Source organism: Mytilus trossulus, chromosome 13 (assembly GCF_036588685.1).
Source record: "Mytilus trossulus isolate FHL-02 chromosome 13, PNRI_Mtr1.1.1.hap1, whole genome shotgun sequence".
Taxonomy (NCBI): Eukaryota; Metazoa; Mollusca; class Bivalvia; order Mytilida; family Mytilidae; genus Mytilus; species Mytilus trossulus.
The window spans coordinates 46,497,119-46,516,331 of NC_086385.1; the positions used below are offsets into that span (position 1 = coordinate 46,497,119).

Here is a 19,213-nt window from a genome sequence, read left to right on the forward strand (position 1 = left end):
GTCACGTTTGTATCTTCCTATTGACTAAATGTCTGTAAAATATTAGAAAGATTAAGAGATCAGGGGGCTCTCACCATAACCCTGTGCCCTTTGTCCTAAAAATTTGACATTTTTTGACTGAAAAGTGACAATCTTAGCCCTCCGTAGATATTGAAGATGACGTTATTCTCAAAAATCCATCAAATACAACCTTCATATATACAGAGTCAATGATTTGGTTGACTTTTATAGTCATTGAAAGACCAGGGGGGTCTCAACCTCATTTAAGCGGTCTCGGGTCGATTTTTGATATAAAATTTGAATATCCAACTGGCACTTTGGGCGTACCGTAAACATAGAAGACAGGAAGTGCACCCAAACTCCTTTTAGTCACGTTTGTATCTTCCTATTGACTAAATGTCTGTAAAATATTAGAAAGATTAAGAGATCAGGGGGCTCTCACCATAACCCTGTGCCCTTTGTCCTAAAAATTTGACATTTTTTGACTGAAAAGTGACAATCTTAGCCCTCCGTAGATATTGAAGATGACGTTATTCTCAAAAATCCATCTAATACAACCTTCATATATACAGAGTCAATGATTTGGTTGACTTTTATAGTCATTGAAAGACCAGGGGGGTCTCAACCTCATTTAAGCGGTCTCGGGTCGATTTTTGATATAAAATTTGAATATCCAACTGGCACTTTGGGCGTACCGTAAACATAGAAGACAGGAAGTGCACCCAAACTCCTTTTAGTCACGTTTGTATCTTCCTATTGACTAAATGTCTGTAAAATATTAGAAAGATTAAGAGATCAGGGGGCTCTCACCATAACCCTGTGCCCTTTGTCCTAAAAATTTGACATTTTTTGACTGAAAAGTGACAATCTTAGCCCTCCGTAGATATTGAAGATGACGTTATTCTCAAAAATCCATCAAATACAACCTTCATATATACAGAGTCAATGATTTGGTTGACTTTTATAGTCATTGAAAGACCAGGGGGGTCTCAACCTCATTTAAGCGGTCTCGGGTCGATTTTTGATATAAAATTTGAATATCCAACTGGCACTTTGGGCGTACCGTAAACATAGAAGACAGGAAGTGCACCCAAACTCCTTTTAGTCACGTTTGTATCTTCCTATTGACTAAATGTCTGTAAAATATTAGAAAGATTAAGAGATCAGGGGGCTCTCACCATAACCCTGTGCCCTTTGTCCTAAAAATTTGACATTTTTTGACTGAAAAGTGACAATCTTAGCCCTCCGTAGATATTGAAGATGACGTTATTCTCAAAAATCCATCTAATACAACCTTCATATATACAGAGTCAATGATTTGGTTGACTTTTATAGTCATTGAAAGACCAGGGGGGTCTCAACCTCATTTAAGCGGTCTCGGGTCGATTTTTGATATAAAATTTGAATATCCAACTGGCACTTTGGGCGTACCGTAAACATAGAAGACAGGAAGTGCACCCAAACTCCTTTTAGTCACGTTTGTATCTTCCTATTGACTAAATGTCTGTAAAATATTAGAAAGATTAAGAGATCAGGGGGCTCTCACCATAACCCTGTGCCCTTTGTCCTAAAAATTTGACATTTTTTGACTGAAAAGTGACAATCTTAGCCCTCCGTAGATATTGAAGATGACGTTATTCTCAAAAATCCATCAAATACAACCTTCATATATACAGAGTCAATGATTTGGTTGACTTTTATAGTCATTGAAAGACCAGGGGGGTCTCAACCTCATTTAAGCGATCTCAGGTAGGTTTTCACTATATATTTCTTTTTTGGGCGTTCCATAACTATTTCTATTTATAGTTCTTAATGTTTTCTAGAGTAAGCGGTTCTTCTTATTGTTTTAAGAATTATCATGTATAAAAGTAAATCTTTGCAGTTTTTTTATTGACACCAATTTATATTATATAAAGACAAATTTGCAACTTAGAAAAGGGTTTATATTCGAGGACAACGAGAACTTACAACAGCTTGAAGAGGTCATTTTGATATGTTCCTACGTATCTTATCAGTCTTCTTAACTATGAAAATAATGTTTTTAATGTTATCAAGTATTTCTTTTTTTTATGATTTTCAACAAAATTTTGAATATCCAACCGACTGCTAGCAGCCGGTTGAATATTGAATATCGAATATCGAATAACGAACCGGCTGCTAACTTCACATACATCACTTTAACACATACAAATTTACTTTATATGATTACAACACATTTCCCTCAGAGAACAAAGGACAGTGATGCATGTAGATCATAAAAGATTATATAGGTCTATAAGTTTATTATATCTATAGATTGGGATTTGAAATGATCGAATAATCTTGTCCTTGCAACAGTTATTTTAACATGGTTAATACCAGTCAATACCTCGAGATCTGTTTACAAAAAGCTGATAGGGAGAATACCCGGATTCTACTGTACCTCGCAACACGCGAGATGTGCTCCGAAAACGGAAGAATCTACGTACATACACACATATAAAGCCGTCAGTACCAACAATAGACAGTTATCAAAGGTAACAGAATTATAATTTAATACGTCAGACGCGCGTTTCGTCTAACGAAGACTTATCAGTGACGCTCAGATCAAAATAGTTATTAAACCAAACAAATACAAAGTTGAAGAGCATTGAGGACCTAAAATTCTAACTAATTGTGCAAAATACGGCTTACAAGTCAGAAGAACAGAGATCGTTAACGAAAAGACGTCATTTTGAAAATATGCTTTTAAAGAAATATTTAAAGCTTAACCAGTTGAAACCAAAAAGGACATTGTTTGTATTGACATAGTTGTTACATGAAGGATTATGTTTTTTTTTGTCCTAGTCAGAATTTTTTTTTTTAGTTTTACGACGCTTTCAATCAAATTATCTTTTTAACTGAAGAATTTAACCCTATAAGGTATGGGGGAAATCTGGAATCAGAAAACATAGTTTGTCATCTACTTGACCACCTATTTTATTCATCAAATTAGGGATCAGAATTTTTTTTTATAAAAAAACAGAAATATCAAGTTGAACTCAGTGAAATAAAATAGAATATCAAGGTAAAGATAAAAGGACTATCATGTAATACTAAATTAAAACTATTAAAATAATTAACAGATACAATTGAAGGTAAAAGGAATATCAAGTTGTACTTAATAAAAATGTCACAATGTTTTAATTAACTTATTTTTATGTGTTGCATACCAAATTTCTAAGATACTTCAAAATATACAGATAATTTTATCTTAAAGAATCCTGAAAGTAAACATCTCTCAATTCCCAATTTATTATTACCAGTAGGTCTGTCAAAAACCCAATCCCCGTACGGAGAAAATACTCCTGGTTTTAACTTTAACTCGCACATGTCTCACAAGTGTCATTAATAATCATTAATTTCATTTCCAACATTCATAACTAAGTATGGTCTTTTATCGACAATAAAAGTTTAAGTTTAATAATGATCACTAAATATATCAATACACTTTAACCTAAACTCAATTAATTATCTTAAACACATATCAAACAACATTTTATTAATCTATAAAGTTTCTTTTCCTTGAGGATAATTTTTGATATATAAAATAATACTTGTTTAAATTAATTTTTACGTTTAAGATCTAATACTGATTTTTTCCCGAATTGTGTAGAGAGAGGAAAAAAACGCCCACAAGTGACGCATAACACAAAACTTAACAACTATAGCCTCACAATAAGGCCTTCAACAATGAGTATAAGCGTAGACATAACTTGGGATATAATACATCCATGGTATGCGATATGATGGTCTGGATAGGTGACCCTTCCTTTCGTTTTTCTTTAATTTTCTAGACACTTTTTCTTTATTCTTTCTCTATTTTGTAAATTATTCACTACTCTTTATAGTTTAACACCCCATCATTCTCTATTCTTCATTTGTATTCCTTTATTTTGAATTTTTGAATTTCTATACTTTAAAACTCCATTCAAACTCTCAGATATCGTCTTTTATGTAGCGAATGTTTACATACAACGGAAACAAAATTATATTTGTCCATAAGACACAAAGACCAACTCGCAGTTTCTATTTTTCGATGATAAGTGAAATTGGATCAAACCCATAATTTGGCATACCAGTACTAGTATATCAAATTTGAAAAAAAATCCTCATCATAACAAACGTGGGCTCTTAGTTTCAAGTGAATGTGACCACAACTTACATGTTGATTCCCTAACATACGAAGACGTCCAACAAGATAGGGGACGAACGAATAAACAGGCGGACATACTCTTCATTTTTATAATGTATATTATCGAATATTCCACACAGCAAAATGGTAATATTCAACAAGATGATGCTTATCTATTTTGTACGATATATTTTTAAAGCATTATTATACATTTTTTTTGTAATTGAAAACAGATAGTTGAAAGCCTTCCAATTGATATTTCATCGTGTGTTTTTCTATGTTGTGATGTTATACTATTGTTTAAGAAAAAAGGTAGAAGGTTTGGTACCTTTAAAACATTTAATCCCTCTACTTTTATAAATTGTTATTCGGATGGATAGTTATCTCATTGGCTCTTACACCACATCTTCCTATAGCTAAGGCCTGCATTCCATAAGAAACTCAACACAATTGGTATTTAATATTATAGGCCATCTTAATTGTTATCCGTAGTGTTTTGCGGCCTATTGTTTTTCTGAGCATATTTATTTTGATTGTTTTTAAGCACAATTGCGGAGTCATAACTTGATGGTCCATTAAGTAACCGTATTACCAAGAAACTTATGTCAATTGCGATATTTCGTATAAACAAAACAGTCGATTATCGTTACAAGCTAGAGCGCAATCATTCGCAATGCATTTTCCCGAAGATATGATACCACTGGTGTTTCGTATTGTTTCCCTCAAAGACTACACAAACTAGGGAAAAACGGTCAGTAGTTCCTGTTACTAGAAATGCCAGTGTTGCATTACAATGAAAAAAAATATATACATGGTCATGCGGCAAAAATTGACGTTAACTGCAGTTGAAAAAGATCGTCATTTTTTTAAGCTCAGTGAAAAGGCATATTTTTAATGGCTCCGACGTGTAGAAATGGGATATATTTTCTTTACTTTGTAAAATGTGAATATGATTTTCTGCATTTTTCAAATCAAATTGGATAAGTTTTCGATTAAATGTAATTCCAGTACTGTAACATCCAATCAGAAGCCGTATAGGATTCTATCCTGAGTACCATCTTGTAAACAATTGTAAACACAAATGGTGCTTTTGTTACTTATAAACACACCCTTCATAGTAAGTCTTCGTTATTTCTCTTGAGTGCGACGATATTGCAGTATAAAATCACAAACTAATGGTATTTATTTCAATCAATCCGGCCGTGCAAGGGCTGTATAGCCGGTCAAGGTCGTTACAAATTTCCATTTGTTGTTTCTATCAATTCACAAATTGTCCGTAAAAAAGACTCCAATGGACAATCTACATTTTTGTGTACCTTGTGTCGTGGTATAAACATGCATCTCCTTTTCCTTTCTATTTGGATTCAAATCGCCATGATATTTGACTTGTGTCGTGGTATGAAGAATTAAGGAATTGCGAAATACACATGCAATGATTGCAATCACTATTGTTTATTTGTTCTCATCTTGAACATGCATGAAAAATTTGCCACTGAACTTTAAGCAACCAACAATCGACCAATCATTTAATATGGTATATACTAGCAGCTAGCCTACAAAAACCAGTATGCATAAAATACATTTTCATCGTTATCATGAATAAAATTTTTGAGGACATTTCAAACACTGTCTACACTGAATAAATACGAATACAAAATTAAAAACATCATATGTATGTATATCTATCACATAGTTTTTCCGAGCACGTGTTCATTCCCGTCATGCCGTTTAACTGTGCAAATTATTATCATTAAAAGTCACACTGCATGACAAAATCTGGTTTTTTCTTTTTGTTTAGTCTATTTCCTTATATGAATCTGATCCGATCCTATTCTTTTAATATGTCATCAAAAACGTATTTGTTAACGTTACAGATTCACGTGGATACGTTATCATTGAGCCGAATCTGTTTTTGTTTTTCTTCTGCAATTGTTATCACGACTGTCATTCATTTGGTTAACCATAATGCATCAGTGTTTTGGTGATTGTACTTCTTGATAAAGATAAAATGGAATTCTTGTTTTTGATTGAAATATGTCACATCATCTTGATACATGGTATGCACTTAGTTACAAATAAAAATTGCTCTAACTGCAAGACAAATTTCTGTCAGAACAGTATAAACACTGGCCATTCCAAAAATGTTAATAGAAGTCTGTCCACAAGGAAAAGTCTTTCAGAATATTAAATAAAGATGTTGTTCATCTATTTACAACATATACACTTTTTTCTTTCGCCGTTTAAACAATGATATCAATTAATATATAAAAGTTAGTTTCTTATTTGTATACTGTTCTTTAAAAAAACACAGCTTGGTCTGAAAAAAATACCTCGTAGAAAATATTTCAATTGCATACAAACAGGCAAAACATTATTGATACAGTAGTAAACTAATTTTCATTGAATTGTTTAACCGGCCACTGACTTTCTACATAATAGTTGTACTAATCGCATAGTTATACAGGAGAAACAGTACATAACTACGTCTCTTTGATAACGTTACTGTAAATTAAGAAATGTTTGCGATATTTTTATAATTTCGAGAAAAAAAGTTATCAAAAGAACCAGGATTATAATTTTGTACGCCAGACGCGCGTTTCATCGACGAAAGTGCGACAGGATAGGTTTCACGAAAACAAAAACTCACATTTTAAACTTTGATAGCATTTTCTTTATGTAGTATTTCTGAAATTGAAATAATTGATCATGCATTTGTCAATCAGAAGCATAAATGCACGGAAACATTTTTGAATATACAGGACTATTTATTTCAACAACGAATTCTGGTGTTATCAAAAAGTAGTACAATAATAATGTCAATAAAGATGCTAATATCAAAGGAGACAGCGGTTTTCCAAGTTGTTTAATAGACCGTTTGGTTTTGTCATTTTTTATGGATTTTCCCTTTTTTAAATTTATCTATTACTTAAATCATCTCAGGTACACAAAAGAAACATGATTCGCAATCATGAATAATAATACATGAACCTTGAACCTAGTAATGGTGCATGCACATTAAATAAATCTAGGTTGAACAATTTAAAGAACAAGTTTTATTTTTTAACCCACGAAAATTTACTTAAGGTCAAAACTATCGATTCGGCTATACTAATGAATGGGGGAAATCCGAGATATTTTCATTCGTTTTTTTGTTTATATCAGTTATTTAAACTTTAATCTTAAACTAGGGATCAAATCATAAACGGCAATATGTAATTAGGACATTGTATCTGTCTCAAAAGCATATCAATAAATACCCTGATCCCATTTACCAATTGAATATTAGATAATTCATTAGATATTTGGCCATAGCACTTTCACCGAGCAGACAATGATAAATTAGAACGTAAATCGGACGAGTGGCAATCTTAAATATATTTTAAATCCTATCATAATATAAGCGATTATGTTGGTACCGTTTATACACCTCTGTGAAATTTTCAGAATATAAAAAAACATGACGTATATTATAACATTCAACGTTTTGAATTAGGATATTAGGATTAAAAAAAATGTTGAGACAACTATTAGAAATATGTAACATGTGTAGTCTTGAAAAGCTGTTATAGTATTTTTTATACAATGGTATATATTTTGTGAATTGAGTTGTCGAATTTTCTTAAATAGTTCCTTCAAATTAAGCATCTGTGTAATGCTCTAAATAGTAAAAAGCGTATGTTTACGTGGTCAACATTTTAGAACACATATGATAGGAAAGCGACCAAGATCCTGTTCTATTAATGTTTATAAATGTCATTTTCGGTGTGGTAGAAAACAAAAAAGTAAGTAAATGTGACCTTAACAATGTTTGTATTTCTCATGTCAACATCAAATACGGACAAATTACGTTATTTGGTTTACCATTGAAAAATATATGTAGCAAGCGGATCATTTTAAAAATCAGTTAAATTTGATTTTCTATTTAACTTTGATTAAGCAGTTACTTAGTCTATTTGTCCATTTCTCTTTAAGCATTTTAAACATGAAAGATTGTGTATAATGTAAACATTCGTTTTGTCAACAGAACTTTAAGTTAATTAATGCAATACTCTTCATCGTATTCACCATACATTGAAAATGTTATATAGGAACATTTAATAATAAGAATACAGCGATTCACATTCAATACAGTCTAATAGTTTTCTTTTCTGGAAAGCTTTGAGAATATCTTTTCTACAATATTGTTTCAATTTGTCCTAACATGTTATTGATGATTTCCTGATTTTCGTTACGTATATACAAATGTACGTATATACTAGCAATTTGTAACAGTCTTGAAAAAGAGTAGCAAACACCCTATAATGAAAGAATAACTTATCTAAGTAAAAAAGGGTACCCCCACATAACTAAAGGATGTTTGCTAATCTGTTTAAAAATAACAAGCTTTTAAAAAGACTGTTATGAATTGATAGTATAAAAATAAAGAAAAAAAAAGCAGAAAAAATGGAGGGTCCATGTGCATGTTTTCGAGATATAAGCCCTAAAAACTATGAAAAAATAACAAGGATTTTATAAGATTTTGAAATATGTTTTTTTGAACTTTATGTAACAAAATTATGAATAAAAAAGTAGGGTTTAATGGGCAAAATTTTGAATGGCAATACATGGATAAAACCAGAGGATTCCGAAAATCTGGCAAAAAATCATAAAGTAGAGGAGCAAACATCCTTAAGACAGGCATCAGTTACACAACCTGGGAAGATAGTGTAAAGGGACATTAGTTGTTAAATTCATATTCACTGATTTGGCTTATATTCTCACCAATTCTGAAGTCTAAAAAGAACAATTAAAATGTATGGACTATACAATATATATATAAAAATTATGTGTGTAATATTGTCTAAACGTCATCTAATTTACCATCGAAATGACCTTTGAAGACAGTCATATAACCAAATATTAACATATGATAAACAGATAATGATCAAGTGCAATTGATATACTTGCATGTGAATAACTAATCAGCAATGTTTCGTCACTTTTTTTGACAATATTGAACCAAATTTGCTGGTAAAAGTTAATTATCATTTCAATATCTTACTATCATCGATGATTTAACCACAAAAAATCATCTCGATTTTTTTGTATATCTCGTAGCTTATGACTTATAACAAAGAGGTATAGTTTAGAATGATGACTTTGAGTTAATACTCCGCTGAATGATCAGTAGACCATAATACAACATTATTTTAACCATTAGTAAACAGGTGTTAAAGTTCATGTGAAAATTTGTAATTACTGGTAATCACTGGGCAGTTTGAAGAATTTCATGTGATTCCTATTTTTTAGTAATAACATGTAATTCCTAATTTCACCGTTTTACTGTGACATATATATATAACGAAAATGGAATTCTTGTTCAAGTTTTTATTTTTAAATTTATTTGATTTATTTCTTTGTTTAATAACAAACTCCGTTCTGTTTTTTGCTACAGTAATGTTTGACTGGTGTCTTTCGTGTAGCTTTCGTTCAATAAATAAAATGCAATATTTGTCCTAAATGAGCTAATATAAATACAGAATAAATCAGCGTAAGATAGAAAAAATTAAAAAGGGCGCAAGTTCCATATCAGGAAAGTCGCCTCCAAAAACATCAAAATACATTGTTAATAATAAAACAAAAGTAAGATAGAAATTTAGATCTCCAGGCGCCAACGATAGTAAATAGATGACAGAGCATTTTTTTTCTCACATTTATCCCTTTCATACCTATAAACTACACAAACTTTCCATATCATCATTCAATGGCTAATGGCATGCTACAAAATCTGGTATTTCCTTTTTGTTTTGTTTATCTTTATCTGAATCCGACCCGATCATATCAATTTACTGTATTCTTAAATACGTCTACGTCAACGTTACTGATGCGACTGTATACGTTTCTGACCTTTATTTAAAATTTTCGTTCAAAAAGTATCTACATTGTCATTGAATTTGTTAACAAAATAATCATCTTCTATTTGAATATTAGAGTTTTGTTGAGTAGAAATGGAATTCTTGTTTTTTATGGAACTATTTCATATAATCTTGATACATGGTATGTACCAAATGTTTCATATTTGATCACTTTTAAAATCTTGAGCTCGTTAAACATTTTTTAAAAGATTTACCTGTTGGAGGCATACAAAAAGTTAAAATAGAAATAAAAAGTAATGTCAACGGAAATATATGCATATAAATTTGAATCTGTCTAACGGAAATTGTTTTCAATTCGTTTGATTAATTTTGCTTTTTGAAAAACTTTTCCGTTTTGATTTTTCGGGATTTTATAAAATAAAAACATATTGCAACTCTTGAGCATTTGTCTTATTAACGTAACAAAGTTAAACAATTAGGAGAAACAGGTGTAAGACATTTATGACTTTGTAATGCAATGAATAATAAAACAGTTATTGACAAGGTATTCTTTGAGAAAGTATTCAGATAATTATCATACTAAAGTTGTTAATGCAATGCTACAATTTACATTTATGTACAGACATTGCTGAAAATGCCCGTGAAAATATAATTTAAAATATATTTTTTCAACGATCGGATAAAAGTATATATAAAAAGCGCTTTTTAAGTTTTTAACATATGATTTTACTTTGAAATATAAAAAAATACAAGCATTTATCACAATAAGCTTACCATATCTACTTGCTGACAGCATGACAAAAACCCAAAAGAAAACATAACTTGTTATGTTCAATTAAATATTGAATGTCAGTTTTTAAAATTTTCTAATTTTGTGGAATAAAAACAAATTTAAAAAAGTAGGCAGAAATAAGCTTAGCCACCAAGAGCTCGAGTGGCAGGCGATTAATTTTACTCTACTTTGAGCATGTTCAGAAAAGTGATTGTTTTTCTATATTCCTTATCCGTTGATGATATTTTGGGGAGTAAAATCGTACAAGGGAATTATTTGAGGTATCCCTTGTATCCAAATTTCATTGACAAACCAGAAATTTATGTAGCCGAATCATCTGACAAACCCAACTTCCACGTTTATATTGCATAAATTTTGAAACAAATCAAAAATATATACTTTTTCACACTCAATAACAGAAATTTTATATTCACCTAGAAATTGAAGAACACCTTACTATCAAAATACCTGAAAAACACATTTTTTAGACAAATTATTCAAGTTAAGATCTAAAAAGACATTCTAGATGTGTTTTTACCGACTGGGATATTTTGACTTCGTGTATATATAAATAATTGCTGGTCATCGAATCTTCTTTGAAATACTAGAAATGAAAATTCTGAGTGCACCGGAAATATTTAATTGTCGAATTAAGGATGTACTTAGGTGAGGTAAGGTAAAAATTAATAAATTAAGAAGTTAAAATTGATACTATAAGTTGGTAGAGCATCAAGTAAGGATAAAAATAAGTTAGAAATAGTGATAGGTCATGGAACTCCTTTTCGAGATATTTGAGATTTAAAATATGGCGGGAAAAGGCTGACTCCGACTTTTACCTTATATTTGGATTGGTTATATTAGGTCTCAAAACAAAAGAAAGAAAATTAAGAATTTTCTAAAATTTTGGTAAATGACCTTTCATGAGCTATTTAGTCTAATGTGAAAAAATAAATGGGTGTTATGGGGCAAAATATTTTACATTGTATTGTATGGAAAAACACCAAGAGTCCGAATATGTGTCACAAATTTCAAAACCTCACCTAAGTACATCCTTAACGTTCGCTATTTTTCTACTATTTTTTTTACTGTAACAGATATACGGAATCTTCTAGTTTTATCCACGTTCTGACAATACAAATTTTACCCGCTAATTCGTTCGTTTCTATTTTATACTTCTATTACATACAAAATCAAATAAGATGTTTTGAAAAAAAATGAAATTCTTTTTATATTTGCATTGTTTTTGAAAGAAAAAGAGATGCAAATGTTGAATATGTCAAAACAAATCTACAGAAAAAAATTTCCAGCTAAACTATGCAATTGATTATATCTATAAAAAAACAAGGACATATCCCTTTCTTGTTTGCTTTTTAAATTCAGCCTTTCATTTTGGGAAACAATTCATAAAAGTCTTGTAAAAAGTTTGTTGTTTTGAAACAGCGTAGTGAACATCCTTAATACATTTAATAAGATGAATGCAATATTGTCCCAAAAGATCTACTTGTCGTATAATTACTTTCAATAATTATGTTGTGTCTCGAAATAGTGATATTTAAAGATCTTATTCACACATGATCTTTCATTGAAATTGTTAACCCTGATACACATCGTCGATGAAAATTTCGGTGATTTGTGAAATATACTTCCTCATGAAGTAAATATGGATATTTCAGTATTTCACTTGATCCTTATATATGGTAGGTACTTATTTACACATACAAGAGAATTTAAGTAACAAAGTTTTAGACAAATTCAGTATTAGATAAATGCTACCCACTGTTTCATATGCGTCTCCCCCTAAAATCATAAGTTAACGTTCTAAAATTTAAACTGTTAGTTTTTCAACGTATCGACATTGATACCAATTATAATTTTAAATCTTAGTTAATATTTGCAAAGTAGAACTCTTTAAATAGCCATAGTCCTGAATGTGTCCTTGTAACATATGCAAATCAAATCGTAAAAAACCTGTAGTATAATTATTGACGTAAAATATTTCTTTGCAAATATAATAAGAATAATATATTCTTTTATATTAAATTGTCTCTTCCTACCCAAGATTATCGATAATATTAATCGTATAGCAACACCGACAAAAATTAGATATTACAAATTCAGAAATTGTAACAATTATTTAATAAACTCATCATAGATACGTGGACTAAATTTTGTATATACGTCAGACGCGCGTTTCGTCTACAATAGACTCAACAGTGACGCTTGAATCCAAAAAAAGTTAAAAAGGCCAAATAAAGTACGAAGTTGCAGAGCATTGAGGACCAAAATTCCTAACAGTTTTGCCAAATCCAGCTAAGGTAATCTAAGGGATCGGCGTTACACGAATAAAAAGTTCACATTTTGCACTTTGAATACATTAATTGTAATAAAAATTTTCTAGATCGCAATAAATGATCTTGTAGTGTTGACCACTGTCTAAAAATCTAAGAAGACATTATTGAGGGAAATTTTGAAAATTATCCACTTCTTAATTTTTAATGTACTAAGTAACGGCAACAGTAGTATACCGATGTACAAAAGTTATAAATCGATTGCGATAAAGCAAATCCGGGTTTGAAACTACCAGCGATGGAAAATAAAAACTATAACGGGAAAAATAGGAACACCAGAACACCAATAACACTGAAGTGCAAGTAAAATAACACCAACATACACATTTACGTACTATTGCAACTGACATATTCCTGACCAGGACATTTTTAGAAAACCTGCTTTTTTTGCTATACAACCTGTCTGCTTATATGACAACATTACAAAATATTGCTAAAATGACAACACTACAATACTAAGAATCATAGCACAAACACATACACGATAATAAATCGTAAGTCTACAATCTTACATACAATAATATTTCATTATTATCTACTTCATAAATATGAATTTACGGACACTTATTAATCCCTTGACACCATTTGCAAGTATGATTGTAAGGAAACGATGATAGTCCATCGGAAGGGGACGATAAATGGCTGACCCGTGTTAGGAGAGTCATATCTCTTGCACGTAAAAGACACCGTCGTAGATTTCCAAAGAGAGCAGGATAATGCTGCTACAAGGCAGCATTCGCACCCGCAAAGGGGGGAAAGGGATTAATATAAGTTGCAATAACTCGTTTCCCAATCCACTATAAATAAATATGTTTAAATTAATATGACAGTTATAAAGATGTGAAAAACAAAACAAAATGCTTGTTTGAGTGCAGTTATATAAAGACAAATAAATTTTTAAGAGGTTGTTTATTCTTGTGTTATTATTTTTTGGAGTAAGAATCGTTTTGTTTTATGTGGGGTTTCGATTTTTGATAGCCTTACTTTAAATAATTGTATTCTCCTTGAAAGTTATATTAAAGAAACTATAGAAATATCACACACTTGCACTTACTGTTGTTACCAGTGAATCATTTAAATCTATGAACAAACATTTAGAAATAGAAGAATATTTATATCTTTCTAAATATAGACACGAGTCATTTGTCGACAGTTTGGGGTGAATTAATGGAATTAATCAATAATTTGACTGCATATTTTGATGTTCTCAAAAGATATATTACTTTCTCGCTGTGTCGAAGACACATAACATCCTTAAACTGTTTTCTGCTCTTTGGACCAATATCTTTTGTCGAGTTGTTGTTATTTTGACACACTTTCCAATCTCATTCTCAATTTTATCTTTAATCCTCGCATTTGGGTTTTTTGCTTCTAGTATTCACAAGACGAATCAAGGACTAGACTCGACATCATTATTAATTGTAAGATGCATGATAAATTAATATATATGCTTTACGTATGTTTTGTAACATCGTAAGTATGGCTAATTTGTTCTTCGATAAATTCATGTACCAAGTCAAGACTATTACATTTGTTTGGCACACTTTTCGATATCTGAAAATATATATGCATGTCAACTGATAATTTATTTTTCAAAACACAACTTCAATTCTTGCTTGATGTACATTTTTACGCAAATCTCAAGTCAAGAGCTCTGGCTTTGTTTGTCTTGTATGTTTTCCCGACGTAGTCGGTAAGTTTCGCTTTGTGCCCTTTGAACTTAAAGACGCTTCACTATGGCAACAGAATATGTATGCTCGAAAATCCTTTCTGTGATTGGACAAAAAGCTGTCACGATGGGTGATTTGGTTGTGTTTGAAAAAACGTCTCGAAAATTATATCGTGATGGAAAGCAAGTGAAAAACTAAATATTTGAACTAGATCTTACAAAGATTTATATTTTTATTAAAATAATTGTTTCTCTAATACCTCTTTGCATTCATGACAGCTGTTTATTCTGGACAATTATATAATTTTTAATGTAAACTTTCGCATTTGATATTTCCGCGGGGTTTTGGGTGAATGTAAATAGAAAGATATAACTTATACTACCAACAATAGTGTCTAGCTTTGTTAACCATGAATTAAGTGTAATGTAAACAGTAGTAAATGTATATTTGTTTCTTTTTTTTTTTTTTTTTTTTTTTTTTTTTTTTTTTTTTTGCACTGGATTTTTTTACAAACATTTTTTTAGGTATCATCACAATATTCTTATATACTATTGCCTTAATATAACCAGACTTAGTAAAGAATTTCTTGTAGTTACATTCAGATGGAGATTTTATTAAAGAGGTTCTGCATCATTAAGTCATTGTGCTTCTGAAGTTTATCGAAATGATAGTTTTAAACATATACTCAAATTTAAATACGTCGGATATCTTTTTTAAAGATAGTTCTTATTTTAATTTAAGTTCTGTTTACGTCACACTTCCGCGTACGGGATTTTCTCGCTGCGTTAGTGGTTTTCAGATATTATCTATTCTTTGGTCGGGTTGTTGTCTCTTTAAAATATTCTCAATTTCCATTCTCAATTTCATTCATGATCAATCTACAAGCTGGCCAACGATTTATGTGTGTCGAATTGAGGGGTAGGATAATACAAAACTATTCACATACTAAATTAATTTGACGTAACATAAGAAAACATTATGCACTTTAATCGGGGGAAGTACTTTACCTTAAATCTCATAATATACAAAACAAATTTGAAAAACACATTTAGTGTTTAAATAATTGTCAGAAATTCAAAATCATATTTAATAAAAGTAAACGATCTTTATCTATTACGTTCTATCTTTTAAATTTCACAAACATGGTCTATCTTCATACGATAAGTTGCTATTTGGTCATTACACTTATCGGTTTTTTTTTTTTTATTTTTGTGACTTCACTTATAAGTTATTTTATAAGTTATTAATTTTGAAAATGTATTTTGTAAAAACATAGGAACACTGCATTGACTTTAAAAAAAAATGAAACTAATTCAGACGATCTTCATAACAAATTTTATAAATACAGTGGTTTTAACTAAAGCAGCAATATAGATTTGATTAAAAAGCAATACTCATATGAATTGTTAATTTCTTATTAAACATCTTATAAGGTAATTCGTCTTAAATAAAAATGTTAGAGTGCTCAAAACTTTACCTTGTATTGTTCTAAATGTCAATCACGCATTTTGTCAATGTTGTCTTATTTAGGTATTACCAAAACGAAACTTTTTTATCGGACCACAGATAAATTATCACGTTGTGATTGGTTAAACGCCGTCACGTGGTGACCCCCTATGAGACCGTATGGGGTTAGTAAGTTTCATATGGGGTTCAAGACGCGATAATGGCGACGTCATCTATTAAAGTTGTTGTGTTTCATTGTTTATTTTTCAACAAAACGCCGCAGAAAAAGTCCAGCGTCCGATAAATTCGTTATACGGTTAACTACTGACCCCCTACGGATCCATAGAGGGTAAATAAAATTCATAGGGGATTCGGCCCCCGACATCACCCCCTATGGATTCTACTAACCCTCTATGGATCCGTATGGGGTCAGTAGCAAACCACATAACTTATAATGGTGAGCAGATGATTTACAATATATCTTTATCAACAAGGGAAGTCGTAATTCCGAATTTGATGACATTAACATTTTTTCTTCTTTATAAATGTATAGTCATCTGTTGTTGGTGACTTTGAGTTAATTTTAAATGCCCGTATATTTCAGTTATTTCGGAGGTTGAAACAGAAAACGGAGGTAAGATCTCTTATGAATGCTAATTCATAGTTTATGAATGCTCTTTCCCTAACTCACGAATAACCATCATGCTATACTAATATTACAATTGCTAACGTATGCTTACTTTATGGTTATGAATTCCCCTTTCTATCAACAGGATATATTTTTTTTTATTTTGAAAACTCCATATGTTATTATTTGTCTGTGCTTTACCAACATTTAAGATATGCTGCTTTTAACGATCATACAGTGCTCTACGATTTTTATTTTATTTACAGCTCTTATAAATTTATGAAGTTAATTATATATAATGCGTATGGTGTAATGATGTCTGGGTTTTGGTGTAATAGTCAGGTGCATAAGAAAGGTTGTATTGCTTTATATATTAGTTTCAATCTTATAACATGTATCCATTTTTTGTATATTTGTCATACACATCAGATTTTGTGTGATTTTGAATGATGCAAATCGTGTATGATTTAAATTGGAATGTGAAAGGGCTTGTTGTAATGATGTAATGGTGTGTTATGCAACGTGCATGGTCTCATGATGTATGATGTATTGTATACATTGAAATTTAACACAATTCGAGCCTGTAAGACACGAATATTGTGTTGATTTGTTAATTCTTATATGTTAGTAAAACAAGTCAGAGGGATTATTAGATACCATTAAGATATTAAAAACTCATTAGTCGAAAGCCATTGGTCTTTAACATATTTTTTTAAATTGTCGCACATCTGGTGGCTCGATTTATTGATCAGCTTCATACTTTATGCGTTTATTTCAAGATAATAGACCGTTTTCCACATGTGTAGAAAGATAAGGAACCTCTGATTGGCATCCCGGGTGTTATACTGAGAACATAGTTAAACGCAGAAGTTAAAGAAAAAATCGCTCCTCGTATATGTATAAACATGTCTTTATTTCCCATATTGACCCTATTTTTTATTTTTCTCTTTTATATTGTCCCTTAAACCAGTACAAATAAAAGAATATAAATATATTTGCATGTATGCCAAGAAGTTTGCAGTGATTCAATGAAATGTAAATAGCCATCGATCAATATTTTCATTTATATGTTCAGAGTTCGTACAAATATAGTAATGGCATTCCAATTACATTAGTTGGCTGTTGTTTTTCAGTCCCGTTGTGTTATAAAGCTTTTCACTTGTTATGTTGCTTACACATCTTGTATGCTTTCAAACTTTTGTATGTACACATTCCTGATACAGTTAACTCATAAAAAAAGCTTAGAAAACATAAAAGGTATAGAGAATAATTTTTACATTACATGTATTGTTATTATATAGGTCAGATATCATTAAAAGTGAAACCCTTAGATGGAACTGCGGTTTACGGAGATGTGTCCTACACCATAGAGTGTACAATAACTGGAACCCAGGCTACAACATGGTCGTGGTCAAAGAGCTCAATCACTAGTACTAGTGGTAACACAGCGGTACTATCTAGTAGAAGCAAATATAGCATAGTAATATATCCAAATGCTACGGATTTAACTATATATAACATTGTAGAGGAGGATGAGCAGGACTATTTCTGTCAAGCGACAATAAATATTGGTACAGGGTTAAAATTCCAGACGAAATCAAGGCTTATTGTCAATGGAGGTCAGTTCTAGTCAGATGTAGCTCACGGTGTAAATGTGCTATATTTTTTAATTAAGTTGATGTAGTAAAATCTGATCATTCAATATATAAACTCTTTAGCTATAATTGTACAAAAAGCTTTACTTATGAAGTTGACCATATCATTCATGAACAGATATATTTCATATTGAAATCCATTACAAGACTTCGTGAAGATACTTTTAGTATACGGTTAGATGTTTACTGCAAAAATGTTTTTAAAGGTTTTTTTGTACGGCTTTCCTATCTGTCCCTTAACGACGTTTTCTTTTCTGATGACCAAAATTAATGTATATGACCAAAATATTAAGTCAGTATTTTCCTAGGTTAGATATCGCATATAGAACCTGGACTCTACTGTATTTGTCCTGATTTGTGATAGAGCTGGTGATGGGGAATTTCCAGTTTGAAATCCGAAGACAGCAATATCGTGATTTATATCCAATTTGTTAAATGCACCTGTGACGTCACTTTTGTGGCGTTGATACAATCGTGTGAGGGACAGTTCGTGGATCTGTTGTGCTATATTTGTGTGCTGTCCTAGATTGCCTTACGTGTTCATTTGTATTCTGTTGTTAGCATGTCGAAATGTACAATTGTATTGGTTATTTGTATATTTCTTGTCCTGAATGTTTTTGCATTTACTTGCATGCAGTGTTGTCATTCTAGAGGTATATTTAACATTGCCATAAAAGCGCGAGGTT

General features: G+C 31.0%; 2 protein-coding genes across 3 annotated transcripts in view; one reads left to right on the top strand and one right to left on the bottom strand.

The window, feature by feature from the left end:
* Positions 1–19,213, bottom strand: part of LOC134694423 (uncharacterized) — a 153,613-nt gene that overhangs the window by 70,489 nt on the left and 63,911 nt on the right. The window lies entirely within an intron of this gene.
* The window catches only part of LOC134695023 (hemicentin-1-like), a 29,917-nt gene continuing 23,065 nt past the window's right edge, over positions 12,362–19,213 (top strand). For both annotated transcript variants that reach the window (XM_063556158.1, XM_063556159.1), the window contains exons 1-3: positions 12,362–12,477; positions 16,849–16,878; positions 18,174–18,491. In XM_063556158.1, coding sequence (XP_063412228.1) covers positions 12,441–12,477; positions 16,849–16,878; positions 18,174–18,491 — 385 coding nt within the window. In that variant the 5' untranslated portion in view covers positions 12,362–12,440. The remainder of the gene's footprint in view (positions 12,478–16,848; positions 16,879–18,173; positions 18,492–19,213) is intronic.